This window comes from Platichthys flesus, chromosome 14 (genome assembly GCF_949316205.1).
Source record: "Platichthys flesus chromosome 14, fPlaFle2.1, whole genome shotgun sequence".
Taxonomy (NCBI): domain Eukaryota; kingdom Metazoa; phylum Chordata; class Actinopteri; order Pleuronectiformes; family Pleuronectidae; genus Platichthys; species Platichthys flesus.
The window spans coordinates 8777645-8797527 of NC_084958.1; the positions used below are offsets into that span (position 1 = coordinate 8777645).

The window sequence follows — 19883 nt, forward strand, 5'->3', positions numbered from 1 at the left end:
CCTAAAGACTCCAGCACTGGGAACATTCAGCTTATCTTGCAGGAGTCAGGGAGTCAAGATGGACAGAGGTTTTTGGCTCGGATTCTTCCCCTAGTGGCATCTAGCAGGTCCTGTCTAAGCCTCCTGTTGAGAAACGGATAGCTGATTTCCAAAGGAGGCTTATACATGGAGCTACAGCTACAAACAGAGACAGAGCTCACCTGGACCCGAGCACTGAGGGGGGCATGTCCTTTCTGTTCCCTTCCAGGGACCAGACAATTTAGTGGTGTCCTGTCTGCGTCACTGGGGGAGAGACGCGCTCTGCTTTTAAACTTTCAGCGGAACATTTTAATTCTAGTGTTTGTGTGTATATGAAACAATGTGTCATAGTTATTTGAAAGTCTTCTTGTTGTTCTTGCTGTCCTTGTTGTTCTTGTTGTTCTTGTTGTTCTTGTTGTTCTTGTTGTTCTTGTTATTCTTGTTGTTCTTGTTCTTATTTTTAATAATAATAACTGGTGCTGCTATCATTAATAAAATCATAAATCGAAAGTTGAAAAGACCTTTAATATGTTAATATGACAATTACACAGCTGTTCCTGCATGGGCTATCTCTCTCTCTCTCTCTCTTTTTCTTCCTTCCCCCCCCCCCTCCTTTTGCACTTGACTCTCTCCTCCACCCCATATCTCTCACAGCCCCCCAACCGGTTAAGGCAAATGGTCACCCACATTGAGTCTGGTTCCAGAGTTTTTTTCCCTGTTAAAAGGGTGGGATTTATTTTCTCTCCAAACTCGCCAAAGCTTGCTTGTTGTGAGAACTGTTGGGTTTCACTATAATTTCTAAGGTCTCAACAGTACTATATAAAGTGCCTCAAGATAATGTGTGTTGCCATTCTGCTCTATACAAATGATATTGAATTGAATAATAGTCGAATATTCATTTTATTGTAAAAGTAAGTGACATTCAGTGTTCTCAATTAGAATGTTGCTACACTTTTGCTTTGCTGCTAAATATCAGTAAAGTCCAGGTAATTAAGTGCATTCAAGAACAGAAACATCTTAGAGTGTGAGAGAAAAACAGCGGATCAAAGACAAAAACAAAGAAAACGCTACTAAACAGAGACAACGGTCTCTTCGTCTGAATGTCACTGCAATTTCAACACTTCTTCCTGAATTCAAAGAATGGACAACATGGCTAAGGACGACATGGCTAACATGCTTTCCCAAAATCAAGGGTGCTGTCCCAACAAATTTTTGAAGGCCCTCCACGACCCATGCTGGACTTCAAGAAGGAGAGCAAGGAGCTGGCTAAAGAAAATCTCAATCAGACAGCGCAGAAGGAAACGGTGTGCAGGAGAGAAAGGCAGAGGATGTAGTCTTTCTACTCTCTGTTGGAGAGACTCTGTTGGAGTCCAAAAAAGAGTTGCAAGACGAGTCTGCACGTATCATTCAGACACGTTTGGAGACTGAACTCTTCGACTTGAAAAAGATACTGAAATTGAAGGAGAGGGAAGTGTTCACCTTGAAGGATAGTCCAAACAACAGGATGAGACCAAAACAGAGTTGGTCAGCCTGCAGAAGAAAGGACTTCTTCAACTTCCTGGAGCTACTAGGTGGAACAAGGGGAGGTCACCTTCATGTCGGTATCGGTTCAACAGTGGCCATCACGTAGGAAGGATGTCCTGAGGACACTTGACTTCTGCTGAATACAGAGAAAGCACCACCATGAAGATACAGAGAAGGAGCAACACACTTAGATCCCTAATCCTTTGTATAACAAAAAAGAATACTAGACCTTTAATAGTATTAAGATATATATTAACATTTGATTTATACAAGTCCATAATTTATGCAGTAATCAATCATTTTCCTATTGTAGAGTTTTTAAGTACAGTGATGTTCAGTTGGATAACTGTGTTTCAACCAAACCCGAATCCCTTCTCAGAAGAGACTCAGACCTGAGTGAGCTGCTGAACAAGTTTGTCTTGGATCTGTAGCGGCCGTTGGGTCCGTCTGAAGCAGCTGGAAAAGAGAGATTGGCCTAAAAGAAAATGAAGAAACAAAAAAGATAATGGAATTTTGTTTTTGTCACTACATTTCTAACAATATTATACTTAAATCCAATTATTAACACTAAAGCAAAGCAAAACATGAGGTTAATGCTTTAAATAACCCTCTGAATATTAAAAAAATGCAGTGTCATTTTATTTAACCTCCAGAAAGTTTTCCTCCAGCACTGGTCTGAGATCAGGCTTGACCCCCACAATCTCTCTCAGCATTTGATCAAAGCTCTTGTTGAAATCTTTGAACTCCTTCAGTTTAATGTCCATTTCTTCCAAAGTCTCATCTTTGGTATTTTCCGCTGAGCGGATCTGTTTTGTCAGCTTGGAGCACTGGCAAACACAAAGACAATTCAAAATGAAAAAATAATTAATAATAATTTAAATCGAAATGCAAATGTACACAATTTATATTTGGTGAAGCCAAACTAGGAAAGAACGCACTGAAGAAAGGAATATTGATAAATTTGAGATTATCACTTCAATTGGTAACACTTAAAAGTCTTGTCAGATTAAAAATGTTCAATTTGGTTAATGAAACTTGAAAACTTCAGTATTGTATTTTACAAGATTTGTGTTCAAATATTTTCAAGTTATCAATATTATAACATAAAAAGTGTGGTTCTGGTTGAAATCAAACCTTTTTTGTTGCTCTGTTAATTTTCTCCTTCTGGGAAGTGACTTCTTTCGTCTGTTTGTTGATGAGGGATCGTTGGTCCCTCATCACATCGATCACATCCTCCTCCTCTTGCAGCAGACTATCAAAGGCATTGTTCTTGTCCTGGAAACAGAGAGTGGTAAACAAAAATACACACAACAAAGCATGCATATATGTACGCTGGATGACACAAATATAGAGAACAACAATCCAACAAGTGGGGAGGACAAGGACTAAAACAGTATGATTCATAATGTTAGCTGGTTAAGTTGTAAACAGATACCAGAAAAGAACATATAGTTATTCTCTTGAGGAAACAATTTTGGACTTTAGCTAGGAATAAAAATGCAGTTGTACGGAACACGTTGGGTACAGCTTGTGTTGCTACAATGACCTGTTTATATAGTTGAACTGGGTATTTGCAAGAATCTGGCGAATTGATGTGTAGATTACGATATCAAAACAAAGTTGAACCAAGATGATATATACATAACTAATAGTTTCTAAATAAAAAAAAAATAAAAAAGGAAGGGCTTTACTCACAAATATAAAAATGAATTTACAAATAGCTGGTGCCATCTGATCTAAAACGAATACAACCTCTTAGAGATAGAGATAAACATAATGACTATGGACTTACATGATACTAAATGTGTGAAATTTTTGAAAATGTGAGCCAGTAGTTATTTTCTGTGAAACTTGGGATCGGACATGTTATGATTCAGGTGAGTTATTCAGTGGTAATGGTCTAATTGTTATATCTTTCTACGTCATCTGCTCAACACCGTCTATAAACGGGACTAACCTTGAGGCCCTGTTGCAACTCCTGGATGTGTCTCTTCTTGACATTTAATGCATCCTCAGCCGCCCCTAACTCTTCCACTAACTTCAGTTTTTCCTGGTATTCTGGACCTGAAACAACAAGAAAAATTTGAAGTACTTTGTGACCGATGATTTGGTTCTGAATACTCTTATCTAACTCTTCACACGTACCTGATTCACTTTTTATTTTGAGGTATTTGTCATACGCTGATATACTGTTGATGAACAAATGGTTGTTGTTCTCCAGAGCCCTGTTCTCCTGCTTGATCTTGCGCATTTTAGCTTCCAGAGCATCTCCCTTTCGTTTGAGCTCCTCTTTCTCTTGTGAAGCCTGGTGAAAAGCACACAACTGGAGTCATTCAGAGAGCTGGTGTGCATAATCTGATTATGGTCAACTTCAGAAGACTTGGCAATGCGACACAACGGTGTGTGTGTGAGTGTGTGTGTGTGTGTGTGTGTGTGTTTGTTTGAAGACCTCTGACCTTTATGATACAGTAAACCAGCCACTTCTCCACGTCCTCCTCGGGAGCTGCCATCAAAAGTGTTTTTGTTTCAAAATGATCGGTCAGCTTTTCGATCTTGTACAGCTTCTCATTGAGTTCAGTACTGCAACAGACACAGAAACTCTTTGTACAGGTGTTGAACTAACATTACGTGACTGAAGTGGCACAACAAATGATGAACAACTATCAGAATGGGTCCAAAAGTCTGAAACCACTTCACATCCACTTGGATAGGGCAGTGGTCTCAGACGTGAGATTTAAGATAATTTGCTGTTGTTCCCCACCTCAGTCTCTGTCTCTCCTTCTCACTGGTCTTGAGCATCTGGCTGAGCATCTCTCTGTAGACCTTGATCTCAGCCTCCCTCTCCTTTAAGGCTTTCTGTAGCCCCAGCTTCCTCCTCTCCAAAGACAGCACAGTGTCCGTCTTGTTGTACATCAGATCTCTAATGCGCTTGACCTCTACCTTCAAGATGTTAAGCTCCACCTTTTCTTCCTGTATAGGAACACATGTGGTCAACGCAGTATCATTATTAAACAGTTGGTATAAAAAATTGCAAAATTATAAAGTGTCATCTCTAGAACTGAAAATGACAGTATATTGATCAATTCTTGAACTGACAGAAAATAATTGTCTATTCATTGATCTATTAATATAACAATTTTACGTAATAACAGATCCGTTCATTGCATGTTTTAAGTAAACATGTTAAATATCATTTTAGAATGTCACTTGAGCTCTGCCAGAGCGTAACTGACATTTTACACAACTTTTCACCTGATGAATCAATAGAGAAGAAAGACCTTTGTATTTCCATTTCAGTTTATAATGATATGTAAATGACAAACTTTCAAAAATAATATTCATATTCTGTCAATCAAATAAAAATTTTCGACAAAATTGGTTATTGAGCTAAAGTAGGATTTCATCTTGGATCAGACGAAACACCGATGTCTGATCTCCTTAACACAATATGAACATAGGACGCCCTGAAGTTGTGACCAAATGTCAGCATCTCAGGTGACATCAGCGCGTTACCTGTTTCCTGAGCCGGAATGTCTTCAGCTCCTTCTCACTGGTAATACAGCGAATGTTGAGCTCTACTATCTTCTCGGTCACATCTCTCTTTTGAGCTTCGGACTTTTCCATTTCTTTCTTCAATGTGCGAATATCGTCCTGTCAGAGAGAGAGAGAGCAAGAGAGAGATGTGTTTGAGATTGAATGGCAACCTTTAGTAGCACAGAGAGAGAAGGAACGGTGACACTGACCTCAGACTCCTTCAGCACGTTGGTCAGCGTGTTGGCTGACTTCTTCTCCTCGAAGTCTTTGGTCAGCTCAGCGATCTTCATTGTAAATGCTTGTGTTTCATCAAGGTGAGAGTCTCCTTGCAGCCGTGCCAGTTTTCTATCCAGGTTGATGATCTTGGAGTCCTATGATGCAGGGAAGTGAGAGGAAAATATGAAGATATGTACAGTGTGGTGTGGGTTGGTATTTGGGTTGGTATTTTTGTAAACTGACCTGCTCAGTAAAGATCCCTCGCTGTCTTGCTAAGGCATTATCCTGATCTTTCAGCTGGTTTGTCAGCAGCCTGGAGGCTTGGGTCCTGGCAACATTGGCGACAGAATCCTTTTCCTTTGTCTTTAGAGCCTTCAAATGAGCTTTGCAACGGAACAGCTCATGTCTGCTTTCAAGCAGCTGGAAATCCCGCTCCTACAGCAAAGCACAGAGCAGCAACGGGTTACAAAGTAGTAATACTGTCAAACCCTCTGACCTTTGAATAGTACAACATAGACGGTTTAATTAATATATGAACTGATCGTGGTTAAGTACGAAACATTTTCAAAAACATCTCACAAGTTTAAAGAATGTGAGATGATATAGATGATATTCAAAGTCTACTCTGCTGGAGAAAAAAGGGGAACAGATGACGACATGCCTTGACGTTCTTCATCAAATCAAAGCTTCTCTCACCTGGATTATGGAGGTGGGACAGTAAGAAGACACTTTTAGTAAGTGAGGAGATCATCACCCTAGAAAAACCCTCAGAACGCCACAAACTGTGGCCGTGGGTATCTGCAGTCTGAGTGTGACGTAAATTCTAACTGGAGTGTTTGTTGTTATCAGTTCTATGTTGTCCTACTGATTTCTCCGCTATCACAACACACCTCTACTATTACCTCTGTTTCATATGATTTAACTCACCCTAACAGATACAGATTCAATTTTTGTATAAATTAAAAAAGAAAAACCCAGCCACTTATGGTAAACCTTTCCATTTTAGGGAGAGTATTTACTTCGGTTGTTTTCATGTGAAGGACCATCTTGTCCGAAACCACGTTTTTACGCCTAACCTTAAATTAATTTAAACTCAAACCACACTTTGTATTTTGATTGTGTCCAAAAGCTACCAGCAAAAGAAATAATCAAACAGTGTCTTAAGATGTGAAAGTCCTGAAATGAAATACCGAAAAAGATGTTCCAGCGTAAATAACCACTCTGTCCAGCCTGACCCCACAGCAGTTTATCAGTTCCAGGTTATATCAGGCTGCTCACCTTGATTGCCTCATCCTCATCCCTGAGAAACTGGTCCATCTGGGCAGCTCTCTCCTCCTCACTCAGGGCAATCTGAATAACCTCTTTAAGCTTCTCCTCCAGTGCAGTGTTATACGCCCTGCCCTCCTTGAGTCTACAACACAAACATATAAAGACACGGCTTGTTTACAAAGTTCTACAGTGGTTATATATCGACAGTGACATGTTGCAAGATTTCACTCACTTCTTGTCTTTATCCTGGATTTCTTTCTTCATTCTGGATACGTTGTTCATTGCAGACTTGACACAGGAGTTTAATTTGTCTTGTGCGCCCTTGCAACTGTTTAACTGCAATTAGCATCATTATCATGCATTAGAATCAGTTTGAACAATTTGAAGCCAGATTACAGATTAAATTGGTTTAAACATTCTTTGAGCACATATTATTCATCTTTGACTAAAAGTCTTTGAGTAGCTGACCTCATCTTGCACCATACTGCAGTTATTCTCCTGGTCCTTGAAATCCTGTTGCAGCTTTACTGCCTGTTGTTGGGCTCCAAGCATCTTCCTCTCAATTTCCTGGTTGTTCCGCGTCTGATCATCCAACAGGTTCTTCCTCTGTGTAATGCCGGCAATGCTTTCCCTTTTGCTCTGCTGCGCTTTGGCAAGTTGCTGAACGGATGAAGTAACAAAAAAGAAAAGTTCAACATTCAGATGTACTGTTCACTGAGCAGAGGTTAATATCCATTTGTCTGTTGTTATTGGGAGGAGTGGGTGGCCGTCCTCCAACCAGAAAGAAGGCATTTCGATCCTCAGTCTTCCCCATCTGCATGCTGAAGTGTCTTTGTGTAAGATTCTTATCCCCTAAATGGCCCCTCATAGGTGTTGAATGCACTAACTGTAAGTCTCTTTCGATAACAGAGTCCAGGCAATGTAATGTAATGTAAAAGGAGTGCAAAGTGACAGGCCTTACCAGTGCACACTGGTTAATCTCAGCATCACGGTGATTCATCTGTTTGACAGTCTTTTCCCACAGCTGGATGAGCCACTGTGTCTCTAGGTGGGTCTGCTGAAAATGCTCCGTGGTCGTATCCAAAGCAAGCTGTTAGAAAAGCAGAGCATATTTGGCGATAAATTGTTTGATTTTATTATTAATATTTAAACTAAATATACAAAATATACAAATAATGAAGAACTTCACAAGGAAAAAAGGGAAAGGAACTGAAAAAAAGATGTCTTTGTGTCAAACCAACACTTTCAATTCAACGCCTAATGGAAATAGAATCCTCACCGAGGTGAACAACACACACCAGGTTGCCAATGCATCCTCTTTCTCATCAACATGATTCGATCGGCTAATTCTTCCATTTGAGTATTTGTTTAAACAGGATTTGTTTGGCTGGTGCGTGAAAAGTTGAGCAGAACTCACCGCTCTATGCAGTGGAAGAAATGCAACGCAACTGAAGCACAACGCAGTTAGGCTATGTAGGACCCCCCCCCCCCCCCCCCCCGATTAAAGTGAATAATTGAACCCTTTAACATATATGTGTCAGTCCTGCATCAGCCAGTGTGCAGTTGTTTTCTTGTACCTGTGTAGATATAGTCTCAGTCATCTCCTTGTCATTTGCTTTGTGCTTTTCACTGGCTTCCAGGGCCTTCTTGTCTATCGCCAGGGTGAGAGACTGTGACAGGAGATAAAATAAGGCTCAGGAGTTTTAAAGGGCAGGTTAGCTTCAACAGGAACTCAGCAAACACTTGATACTTTTAGGTACTTTTACTTTACCTTGATCCTCTGCTCATCCTGCTCCGAGTACTTGATGATGGCCATCGTGTCGTCATGTTGACGCTTTGACTTCTCCAAAAACTCCTCCATGGTCTCATGCTCCCTGTTCAGCAGCTTCCAAAAATACTCTAGCTTCTGTTTCCCCACAAACGTTCGATTCTGAGAATATGGACAGAGTTAACAACATTTAAGTTTGCAATACAGAGCCATCAGCTGTACATTTGTTTCTTATGTTGTGAATGGTACAGACCTCTAACCCCTTTCTCGTCTCTAGACAAGATTGAATGTCATTCTTCATCTTGTTCGTCTCCTGTGATATGCCACCGGCCTTCCTCTCTGCGATGGCTTTGAGGTGTTTCTGAGACTCTTCTTCTCTTTTAATGGCCTTACACAGAGCCTGAGTGCAGAAAAAAACAAAAAAGAATTGAGCCACACACTGTGAGACAGCGACCTATGATCCAATTACCAGAAGAGATGCACACCTGACACATAATAATAGGTTTTGTATTCTGATAAACCTACCTCAGTGTTCTTCTGCTGTTCTTCAGAATTTTTGATGCACTCATCCATTAACTGCCGTCGATCATTTTGGCTCTCGAGTTTGTTTTCCAGTCGGACCAGATTCGCCTTTTCTTTACGAATCTGTTGTCGAAAATGTCCGAAGATAAGAAGCATGACATAAGTGACATATCATCTACACCATTGTTTGGAGACTGAATATTTGAATGTGCGACGTTCAACATGTAGTTTGACTAAAAACTGTTAAAACTGTTTCATCAGTTTTGTCATTAATTCACAGTAAGTGACACGCTAACATCAGACTCACCTGCTGTATGAGAGCCTTGCTTTCAGCGTTGATGGGTATACCAAAGGGATTGTCCCCATCTACATCAGATAACACAAAAAATGTCGGCATCATGGACGTGTTAAGAGTGATGAGGAAAGAGAGTGGGATTAATATTCCAATAAATAACAATACATATACCTTTCTGTAAGTAAAAAAATATATATATTTTGCTGCCATAAATCTGGGCTGGTAAAGGGATAGTTCAAAGAAAAATGAAAATTCACTCATTATCTACTCACCACTATGTTGATGGGTTAACACCTTAGGAGTTTCAAGAGCCCAGGCGTCCTCTTCTTCAGATGTAATAAAACACCATAACATGCCTCCATACTGCTCGTGTGGTGTCATCCATGTGTCCAAGTGGCGATGCAATCGGACGTAGCCACACGTTGGTGTGCCCGAGGTTACGTGATGGTGTTGACACCGTTTTGAGTCGAACAGAATGGAGGCATGTCTTTTCTGTTGTTTTATTTCGTCCGAAGAAGAGGGCACAATTGACTCCACTTGTTTTGGACTCGGCGGCAACGCTGTTTACCCCTGGACTAAAAAATTTCACCCACGGCATGGTTGTGTAATTTGTTTTCATTATGTGTGCTGCCTTGAACTTCAGTTAAATCAAACTATTATATCAAATTTGCGTTTTGAATGGTGCTAACCGTTCTTTTGCAAATGAGTAATTAAACTTACCTTGCTCCTCAAAGCTCGTCATGTTTTTGAAGACTTCCTGTGAAGTCTGAGTCTGCTCAAAAAGTGTCGGATCCTTCTTGAGAACGTTTCAAAAAGTGAAAAAACTCCCGTCTAAGGCCAAGCACAATTATTATTTTTATTCAGTTTATTAGCGCATGTTAATCCTCATTGTGCTATCATAAAGATCAGAGATATACATCAAGGGTCAAAGACATTAAAGTAAGTAGGGGCTAAAAGTGGCTCTAAAGTGACATTTAAATTGAGCCCTGGCCTTTCCTTTGTTCTTCCATGAATTTCAGAATTAAGAAATCAGTAGACACTGAGGGGAACAGCCGTCGTTGTGTTACTGACAATTGAACAGTTGGAACAAAGCTTCCCGACTGCTTCCTTCAGTCTTCTGAGATGGAAGAAGCACTAAAGTTGTTGGATCATGATGTCTATCTTCGGGAATGCCCCTGATATTCCAGTACCTCCAGGAACGGTGTACGAAACACAGTAGATGGCGATAATGCACTTTGACGTTTGTAGCAATAAACACACGATAATAAATCAAAAAAAAAAGAGAAGAGGAAGCTCAAGCTTTGAGAATCTGCTGTTGTGATTTCCCAACAATTCCTATGTTTGCTCTTCAGGTTGAGTTGGGTGAAATGCCTTTGCATTTTAGGGGGAAACATTTGACGAGGAACTTTGGGCAAATCCTCAGGGGCACTTTGAAGACCGACATCCAACAACAAATGTACTTCTTCCATGTTTGTAGCACCGGCCTGGCTGTTCCCCTCAGTGTCTACTTCAGGGACGTGAACAGACGTTTTGGGGGGGCAGGGGCTCAACTGAGAAAAAGGGCACTTCTCATTATTATTCATAAAGAAAATGATTAAACAAAAATTGATATATAGTAGAATACCTTTGACTTACTCACAAATTTATTTTAATACACTCACACTATTGTTAATTCTTAAAGTTCAACAGACACAATGCTCTTCTTTAGTTTATAACAAGAGCAGGCAACAAGAAAGGAAACTATGCTGCAATGTGCATGTTTTCTATGCTACAATAGTTTCTAGTATATATTTAGAAGAACGCACATACATTTTAACTGGTGACAAGGACTTAGTTTCAGTGCAGGACTCTCTGTATCATTGATAAAGATCAATCAGCATACAACAAACAAGTAGAATGAATTGTTATTAGATGAGGACCCTACAATCAAAATGATGCAGTTACTGTTTAAGACAGGACTTTGACTGTATTCACCTGTAGGGTCTCCCCTTAAGTACAGAACATTAGCCTGTAGGCCCTAACTTATTACATTACAATTCACCTCCACACAAGCGCAGGAAAACCACCACAACTGGGACAGGAGCTGGGAGGTGGGAGGTGCTGCCTATATGACATGACTGCAGATGACTGTGTGCTCACAAGTACACCTTCACTAGACTCTAGATTTGATTTGATTCAGCAGTCAATGATTGGACATTGCATCTTGCTGCATTTCAATGTATCACACCCAAAATTTCCAATATTACTGTACATGTATGCCTTTCATCAGTTATCACAATCAGTTAGACAAATATGAACTCTCTATGAAACTAGACAAAAAGGTATAATAGAAACTATACAAAAGTATTATAGACTGTTATTGTTATTTAATGTGTCCTGCAATTAAAAAAGGGTTTCAATTCAAAAATCTGACATCAACAGTTAGTCTATCACACTGGTCAGTGCTTTCCACACTGATTTGACATTCAGTTTATACTTGCGTGCAGCACCTAAGGCTTAAATGGACAAACTCTTATTATACTCTGATATAAACTCCTCGACTCCTCTGCACATTTTCTATGAGGGGCTATTTGGGGATTCAGCATCTGGCCCAAGGTCATTTCGGCATGCATGTGGGGGAGACTGGGAATGAACAGACAACCTTCTGGTTAGACATCAGCTCTACCCGTTCAGCCACAGCCGCCCCTGTCGATGAAGAAAAAGGGCTAGGGCCCAAGCCCCCTTTGATGTCTATGTGTGCACGTGCTAGCTGTCACACATAAACCAAAAATGAAAAGCGGTTTAAGTGTTTCACAAAGACAGTCGCTGAGTAAAAGTCAAATCAAATTGCAAAGTAAGCATGATGTGCAGCTCCACTTGGTATTTAAGCTGGGTTTGTACAAAAAATCTGGAAAGCAAAACAATAGGGCATCACTCTGTAGCATCACCAGGGAGTAACATGTGGGAGGAATCATGTGATGACCGATGGGCCACTTCGACCTGTCCTGTGATGGAGCTGGGAAATCTTCAAAGCAATTGTTGCCAAGGGCGACAGCATTTCCTGTTGCAAAAAAGGACGATCATGTTAGAGACCTAAGAAAGTGCAGCTGCCATACAGCGTTTCCTCCTGGATCGTTATCGTTTTATACCTCTGTCAAGGAGGTTATGTTTTCACCCCTCTCCATTTATCTGTTGTTTTGTTTGTTTGTTTGTTTGAAGTACACAAAAACTACAGAACTGATTACCATCAAACTCAGTGGAGAGATGGGGTATGGGTCTGGAAATGACATATTAAGTCTGAGTGCGGATCCAGCTCAGGGGGCAGATCCTGAGCTGGCCATTTGGCTGTTGGTTGGTTGTCAGCAGGATGATGCAAAAACTGATTTCCTTGCATCTTGGTGGAGGGGTGGGAAATAGGCTGAAGAGGAATCCATAAAATGTTGGTGTGGATGCAAACAAAGGATCTCTTTAATATTAGATGTCAATTATTAGAAGGCAAATATTAGAAGATTCTAGCTTCTAGCATTTTTTGGACATTTTGCCAGCTTCTCAGGATATTATTAACAATCTTAATGAGAAAGAACAGGGGACTTATATCTATGAGTGGGTAATAACTGATTGAATTTCAGGAAACTATTTAGCCTTGTTGATGGTATGCGTTATACTGGGTGTCATTCTAGTTCTTTCTGCGAATTATAGATAACTAAATCGAGAATTTCCAAATGAACATGGATGAATGGTCATATTCCGTACCTGAGTGTCTTCAAAAATATTCTCCTTCTCATAGCTGTCAATGTAGATTCGAACTGTTGCTCCTTCACTACCTGTCCCACTAAGTCTGTAGATGATCCGAGAACCATCGGAGAAGATTATCCGCAGACCCTGCAGGGAAAACAGCCCAGCACAGATCACGTTAGGACAGCAAACTGACCCGGATGCTGACAAGAGCCCAAAACACCCAGTGACCATGGGACTCATCCTGCACACATGACAAACTAATCACTGTGGCTGAGTGTGTGACATGAACCTGGTTCCTGGAGATGGTGCTGTCTACAGGATCTGTGTACTCGAAGTTGTCCGCTTTTTCCACTTGGTAGATTTTGTCCTCCACAGCGAATCTCTTTCTCAAGAAGGCCTTGTCGGAAATCATGATCTCCAAATCCTCCATCATCTCACAGGCCGCATCTACGTCTACATTCTCATAGTCATATCTGGATAAAAACAATAGGTGATTTTAATAACAAAGGAGGAAGTGCAATATTGATATGTTTCTTCATTCTCATCTTTATCTTGATGATCTATGCTGATGAATTGTGATTTTCTTCTGTAACAGAGTGTACAGCTTATGCTATTAATCCTAAATAAAAACTAAAACCCCAAAATACTAAATAGGTAGATTTTTTGCTGCTATGTAAGAGGCCGCAGAAATGATTTAAATCTTAATCAACCGCACAGTGCAAGGTTTGACAGAATGTACAATGCCATATATTGGCCAGTAGATGTCAGTCATATCCTGTCTGAATTTGAGATGTAGTTCATCCTATCTTTTCTGATACTTCCACCGACATGAGGTACTGTGAAAATAGCTATTCTCTGAAATAATTTACAACTGTTTTACTGTTTTTCTATCTAACCAACCATACACTTTTTACAAACAGGGATTTTTTAGAAATATGGCCCACAATGTCAAAGTAGCAGGATGGAGAGTGTCTGACGTTACCATCTCACCTGGTGAAGTAATTTCTTCCATATTTCAGCCAGTGGTCCTTGACAATATCGTCCACACACTGCCTCCTGGTGGCCAAGATGGATAGCCATGCCAGTACGGCCCAGAGCCCATCCTTCTCCCTAATATGGTCTCCACCTGAAAGTGGATATGAGGACAGCTTCTCTTCCACTCCTATGGTATTTCAGATAAGTTGGAGCATATTTTGATTGATCAACTTGCTGAAGAAAATACAGTACCTGTACCAAAGCTTTCCTCTCCACAGAGAGACAGTCGCCCTGCATCCATCAGATTCCCAAAGAACTTCCACCCAGTGGGAGTTTCATAGAGCTCTATTTTTGTTGCACTGGCTACTCTGAAGGGAAATACAGCCAAATAGTATTCTAAGAAAGCTCAGAGAAGAGAACCTTTGCAGCACCAATAAGAGGCAACACCAAAATAATATGACATTAATAATTTATACCCGTCCAGGTATATCTTTGTCTTACGTGCACTGATTAAATTGTATTTAAATTGTATAATCTTAAAGTATACAAAGTTTGACTTGGCCACAACTGGGAAAACAAGAGGCTGTTTGGTTTTGACAGTGATAGGTGAAAGCCGGGCCAAGGTTTTACCTGTCTAAGGCTGCACTTGTGTGCATGCTGCGAGCGAACCCTCTCACCCCTGTGTGCTGGAAGTACGGGATGCAGAAGATGTTGTCAGCGATCACAGCCACAGAGTCAGAGGGGGAGACGAAAAAGCCGTGTTTACCAAGGATCATGTTACGGTCCTATAACGCAGGCAGACGGTCAGAGGTTAGAGGTCAAGGTCTTCTGGGCCAGGTTCTAGATTTGAATTAGAAATATCATTTTGTTTTCGACTTGATCTTATTAATGGGGAAAAAAGCAGAAAGAAATACATATTTGCACACCCCGTCTCCATCAAAAGCTGCACCGAAATCATTCTGTCCATCTCTCATGCTCTCAACCAGATCCACAGCGTAGGTGAGGTTAGGGTCGGGGTGTTGACCCCCAAAATCCTCCAGTGGGACACAGTTAATGGCAGAATTGGCCGGGCAGCCCAGCTCCTCACACAGTATCCTCCTCACATATGGTCCTACCACTGGGGAGCAGGCAGAGGTGGAAGAGACAGAGGTTAAGAGAGGAAGAAGTAGAATGTCACTCAGTAGAGTGCACATCTCCGCAAAGGGCCAACAGTAAAACTCCATATCTCACAATGTTAAAGAAAGTGAAAATAACTTCCTGGATCCACCCCCTGATCTAGATCTGCACTAAAAACCTTCAACCAAGTTTCATGGACATTTATAAAGTTGTTTTTGTGTAAACTTGCTTACAAATAACCAAACTAGCCAACAAACGAATGCACATGGCTGAAAATATAATTCCCTTGCTGGGGGGGTCATCGTGTACTCGATATTTACACGATGACCCCAGTGGAGGCAAAGCAAACAACATATCTATGTTTTGCGAGAAAGACCAGGTTTATAGTGTGAATGTGTGGTACATGGTAAGAATACCCTCACAAAATAGGAATATACCATGTATATTTTTTATTATATTATATAGATATGTAATTATGTATAACTTTTTGTGAGGGAGTTTGTTGTTATTGTGATGGTGTGTGTATGCAGCTTGAGGGTGTCGTTGGAACTGTTCAACCACTATAGTTTCAGTTTCGGTGTTTGGGGACTCTGGAAATAGCTTTAGTAACCTAATCGTCAAGAATTGTTTGAAGGTTCCTACAACGCCATGTCACCTCTCCACTGCCAGATCAAAGTTGAGAACCAGACTCTGTAGAACAGGATTCAAAAACTACATGTGGTCTTTCTTTGTTTTTCCCCTCAGTCTGGCACACTTTGCTCACTGTCATTATTTACTTGCGAAACTGAATTCCAACAAAACATCACGCAACATCACGTCGGATGTTTTGGTGTCTGAGTGACCAACCACTGACCAGCGGCTTCACTCGTCCTTCACATTTGACCTCATGCAAACAAAGTGAGGAACATGAGAATCATGAACATGTTGCTTGCCCTGAAAACAGATGACCCGGTTAGAAAGAGAAAAAACACTGAGTCAATATTGTACGAATAATCTGCATCCCCTGGCCTGTGTGCACCTTCAAAAATTGTTAATATCTATATCTATAATAAAGTCAGTTGTGTCTTTATTCTTTTCAAAGTGAAGAGGATGAGGGGAATAGAGGTTGAGAGGCTGACATGAAGCAAGGGGCTCAGTCTGCTAACTCACAACAGTTACACATATGTTAAATTGTTAATAATACAGCAATTGAATCCAACTGAATCAAGAATTTTGTATCTAATATCCTCTCTCCCTTTCTTTCTACATTACCGAGTATATCTCGCAATTCTTCGTCTACTTCTTCTTATTACAAGTTCTACGAGTACTACTACTACTACTACTATTAACTGGTGCTGATCTCATTCATACCATCTTTCTGTCATTAGTTTACAGTGTAAAGGAGAATATCCCAATGTGATGACGTGCTCCTCTCTCACCCCCGTGCATGGCATCCAGTCTTATCTTGATGTGGTTCTGTCCAGACAGAAGCTCCTTCAGGGCCGCAAAGTCAAAGATATTCCTCAACAAGTTGGCGTAGGATTCCACCGAGTCCACAATTTCCACTGAACACAAACACAGATGAGGAGCAGAAATGTTTTAGCTGTCACTGATTTCAGCTTGCGTTTTATATCAACAATTAATCAAATGAGTGATCACGTCAGTAGAAATGATATGATGGGTGACAGACGCATGCTGCATTTCACCAGTAAATGGTTTGAACTTGTTCTCCAGATCAAACATCTGTTTCCCGAGGGTGGTCAGATCCAGTCGGAGTCCGGGGCAGATGGCGAACTCCTCGATAGTTCTGCTGAGTTGAAAGATCTTGTTTGTGACGGCCTCCTTAGCTGGACCTAGATAAGGAAGAACAACTTTGGTCTTCCTTTGATATTCACATGTTGTTCACTGTCAAAACCACATACCCAGTAACATAGACTGTATATAAAGATGGAAGACATGAGGGCTCCCAAAACGTAAAGCGAAATCGTTGGCTTTACGTTTTGAACGCCAACTGGTGGCTGGTTGCAGTAAAGGTGATTTCATCCAGCCTCCTCTATGTTAATGGATGAGACATGGACCAAATGGTAAAAAGTCAAAATATACAAAATATACATCAAACAAATGTTTCTTAAAGATTGTTCCTGTCATTTAAATGTTCAGTGTGAGCATGATTGACAGCTTTGACTGATTTGTGATTGGTTGTGCTCCCGCAGCTCCATCCCACGAAGGCTACCTTGAAGGCTCTGGCTCCAATTGTGCAAGGTGGCGCCATTTGTATCCATCATATTATGGCTTTATGTGATTTTTTTAACTCAGAATTTTGCTGACTGTTTTGAGGTGCTTGAACTTTGTTTCACATTTATGTCCTCATCCAGTCATAACGTTATTTTTGGGTCCTGTGTCGGCAGGACGTGTCAGAACGAGAGCTTCTACAGTTGTGTTAAACTCCTGACTTCACGGGCTCGTAACACTATTCAACACTTGGCTGATCCTTCTGCATTCACCCTCCTCTCCAGTTACCGTACCTCCATTGGCAGTGTTGAACTTAATGCCAAAGTCTCCATCAGGTCCACCAGGGTTATGGCTGGCAGTGAGGATGATGCCCCCGATGGCTTTGTATTTCCTGACCACACAGGAGATGGCTGGGGTGGACATTATCCCATGGTGTCCGATGATCAGATGGCCCACCTGAGAGAAAGTCAAGCAGGTGTGAGTGAATTGTCTGGCGTGAGTGTGTATCTTTAATATATCTGAGGTGGGGAGGGATGTAAATGTGTCATGCCAGTAGGTGGGATCAGAATTTCACAGTTGCGGCGCATCAAGAACCAGTCCAGTCATGCATGAGTGTATTTCGAATCCCACTCAGAATGCCGTCCATACAAGAAAGCACCAGAAGCTTTAGGCTTCTGTAATTTTAACCGGAGGAGCACAGAGAGCTGGTGCTAACAGGAGAGTTGAAAACAAAATAAGTTTCATATGTTTCTATCTGGAGATAGCGGAGAAGCCAAGAGCTGCAGTTACAGCAGCTACTAGGTTTATGGCTGAAAGGCAATATTCATTGATTTCTCCGGTCTTTACTGCAGAATATTTTCTCCTATCAGTGTCCTCCATTGACCATGTGCACATAGTGACATGCTGATGCACTACAATGGCAGTGCTTGGGCAGGTGAGGTTGATGGGATGCAGATTTTCAGTGTTGTCAAATAAAATGGTGAATGAATAAAAATTGACATGTTACTAGATGAAAAGGGAAAGTTCTATCAATTCATCTTGAAGCGCAGGAATGTATGTGCAACATTGTATGGACGTCCATCTGATAGTTGCTGAGAAGTTTCAGTCCGGACAAAAGTGGTGGACTGACCAATTGACTGACATCGCTTTCCCGATAAAGATACTTCAACGTACATTATACAAGTGGCTTTAGTATCCATTTTACTAAATAAGCATGTAAGTTTAGCATGCAAGTTAGCTGTTGATTTGAAAAGTCCTATAATGTTGGAGATAGTAAATTTAAATAAAGGTTCACTCACTAGTTTTCTAAAAAGTTTTGATTGGCTTCACACCTGGGAAAATGATAAAAGTAACAAATCCAACATTTTTTTGGTTTAATTTATACCACATTTCAGATATTACTTTGACTTGTAGGAAGACAATTAAAATGGTTGAGAGCCCCAGTAGTAGATGTGGAGTAAGTGGACCTTGAGTTAGGATTGTATTATCGATCCCTTTCACTCAAAGCAAATAATAGAGAGGTGCTTTGAATTCATTTTAGTGAGTTCAATAAATTAGTCGGAACTATAAACAATATTTAACTTTTCATTTATTCATTTAACGGATTTAGTTATGATTTTTTATAATGATGAAATAAACACACAAAAAAAATAACATTAAGTTTAGTGGTATTGTTTTTTTGTTTTGTTTTGTTTGGTACAGTTGACTAGAATTTGGCAAAGATACATAACTTTTAATTGATAGAACTCAACAACACATGAAGCTGGTAGAGCCAATGAAAAGCGATCAGGAGATGAGGGCAGGTGACACTGACACGCATGAGGTGATCTACACACAGTGACACATCTACCCCTGTGCGCACCCCTTCACACGTGCACACACCTACCAGCATGCACACACACACACACACAAACACAAACAAACAAGGCAAGTAAGTCGGCACACATGCTGACACTGACCCCGTTGGCAGCTGCCATCTGCACAATGACCTCAATTGCCGTTCGATTAAAGAAGCGTCCGTCTCCCCCGACCACGATCGTGGAGCCCTGGCGGTCACGCAGGTCAATGGAGGAGAAGATACTCTGGATGAAGTTGTGCAGATAGTTTCTCCTGGACTGAAATACAAAGACTCTTTTCCTGAGGCCGCTGGTCCCGGGCCTCTGGTCAGGGTAGGGGGCCGTGGGGACGGTCAACACTTGCAGAGGAATGTTGTCCATTGTTTTTAAAAATGAAGATCCAACCTAGTGCTGCGGCGCAAAGAGCTTGGGGAACCTCTTGTTTGGAGGGAAATCCCCTGTCAGTCGACATGGGGGGGAACAGCACACAGGGGCAGAATAGGAGGGTAAAAGCCTGACTCCTCCTACTATTTCAAAGGAGCCCAGAGTTACTGTGGTGCTTTCTGCGGCCCAAAATAACCTTTCAGACTAATGCATGTGCAGAGGCAGTAACTGAAGACACTCCTTCACACATGTGCAGGAGGATCACTGTCAAGGCTGCAGGCCCAGGCACAAAGTTTTGCGTGTGTGTGTGTGTTTGTGTGTTGGGGTGTGTCTGACTGGGAGCTACTGAACTGTTATGGAAGCAATTTGTCCAACTGTTCAGGTCTGCAGCTGTGCATGGAGAAATGAAATGCAAAATGAAGGCTGACATCTCTCATCAAATATGCATTTGCCAAATTTGCCATGGACAGTGTTGGTCGGGTTTTCACCGTTGACCCTT

General features: G+C 41.1%; 2 protein-coding genes across 2 annotated transcripts; both read right to left on the reverse strand.

Moving 5' to 3' along the window:
* Positions 1 to 902: 902 nt before the first annotated feature.
* LOC133968346 (coiled-coil domain-containing protein 39-like) lies at positions 903 to 9888 on the reverse strand. Its single transcript, XM_062404334.1, has 21 exons — positions 9867 to 9888; positions 9159 to 9217; positions 8855 to 8974; positions 8583 to 8729; positions 8333 to 8491; positions 8139 to 8231; positions 7523 to 7651; positions 7030 to 7221; positions 6794 to 6897; positions 6571 to 6703; positions 5536 to 5727; positions 5286 to 5447; positions 5056 to 5193; positions 4304 to 4512; positions 3999 to 4122; positions 3688 to 3847; positions 3500 to 3606; positions 2677 to 2817; positions 2190 to 2369; positions 1935 to 2017; positions 903 to 1678 (listed from the first exon to the last, which is right to left on the reverse strand). The coding sequence occupies exons 1-21, from the start codon at positions 9886 to 9888 to the stop codon at positions 1612 to 1614; spliced, it is 2721 nt and encodes a 906-aa protein (XP_062260318.1). The 3' UTR covers positions 903 to 1611.
* A 100-nt stretch (positions 9889 to 9988) lies between these two features.
* LOC133968098 (phosphoglucomutase-1-like) lies at positions 9989 to 19841 on the reverse strand. Its single transcript, XM_062403925.1, has 11 exons — positions 19124 to 19841; positions 17459 to 17621; positions 16640 to 16786; positions 16373 to 16498; positions 14765 to 14955; positions 14469 to 14623; positions 14091 to 14206; positions 13854 to 13989; positions 13153 to 13336; positions 12879 to 13007; positions 9989 to 12186 (listed from the first exon to the last, which is right to left on the reverse strand). The coding sequence occupies exons 1-11, from the start codon at positions 19379 to 19381 to the stop codon at positions 12097 to 12099; spliced, it is 1695 nt and encodes a 564-aa protein (XP_062259909.1). The 5' UTR covers positions 19382 to 19841; the 3' UTR covers positions 9989 to 12096.
* Positions 19842 to 19883: the final 42 nt, after the last annotated feature.

What these genes read in the sequence shown, in the direction of transcription:
- LOC133968098 (XM_062403925.1), bottom strand. Translation starts at nt 19,381, where the DNA reads ATGGACAACATTCCTCTGCAAGTGTTGACCGTCCCCACGGCCCCCTAC. An exon ending in ACAAGTGCAGCCTTAGACAG is followed by an intron (nt 14,207 to 14,468) that starts GTAAAACCTTGG and finishes ATTTCCCTTCAG; the next exon opens with AGTAGCCAGTGCAACAAAAA. An exon ending in GCACCATCTCCAGGAACCAG is followed by an intron (nt 13,008 to 13,152) that starts GTTCATGTCACA and finishes TTTTCCCTGCAG; the next exon opens with GGTCTGCGGATAATCTTCTC.
- LOC133968346 (XM_062404334.1), bottom strand. Translation starts at nt 9,888, where the DNA reads ATGACGAGCTTTGAGGAGCAAG. An exon ending in CTGAGACTATATCTACACAG is followed by an intron (nt 7,652 to 8,138) that starts GTACAAGAAAAC and finishes CTTTTCTAACAG; the next exon opens with CTTGCTTTGGATACGACCAC. An exon ending in AGTTGCAACAGGGCCTCAAG is followed by an intron (nt 2,818 to 3,499) that starts GTTAGTCCCGTT and finishes CTCTGTTTCCAG; the next exon opens with GACAAGAACAATGCCTTTGA.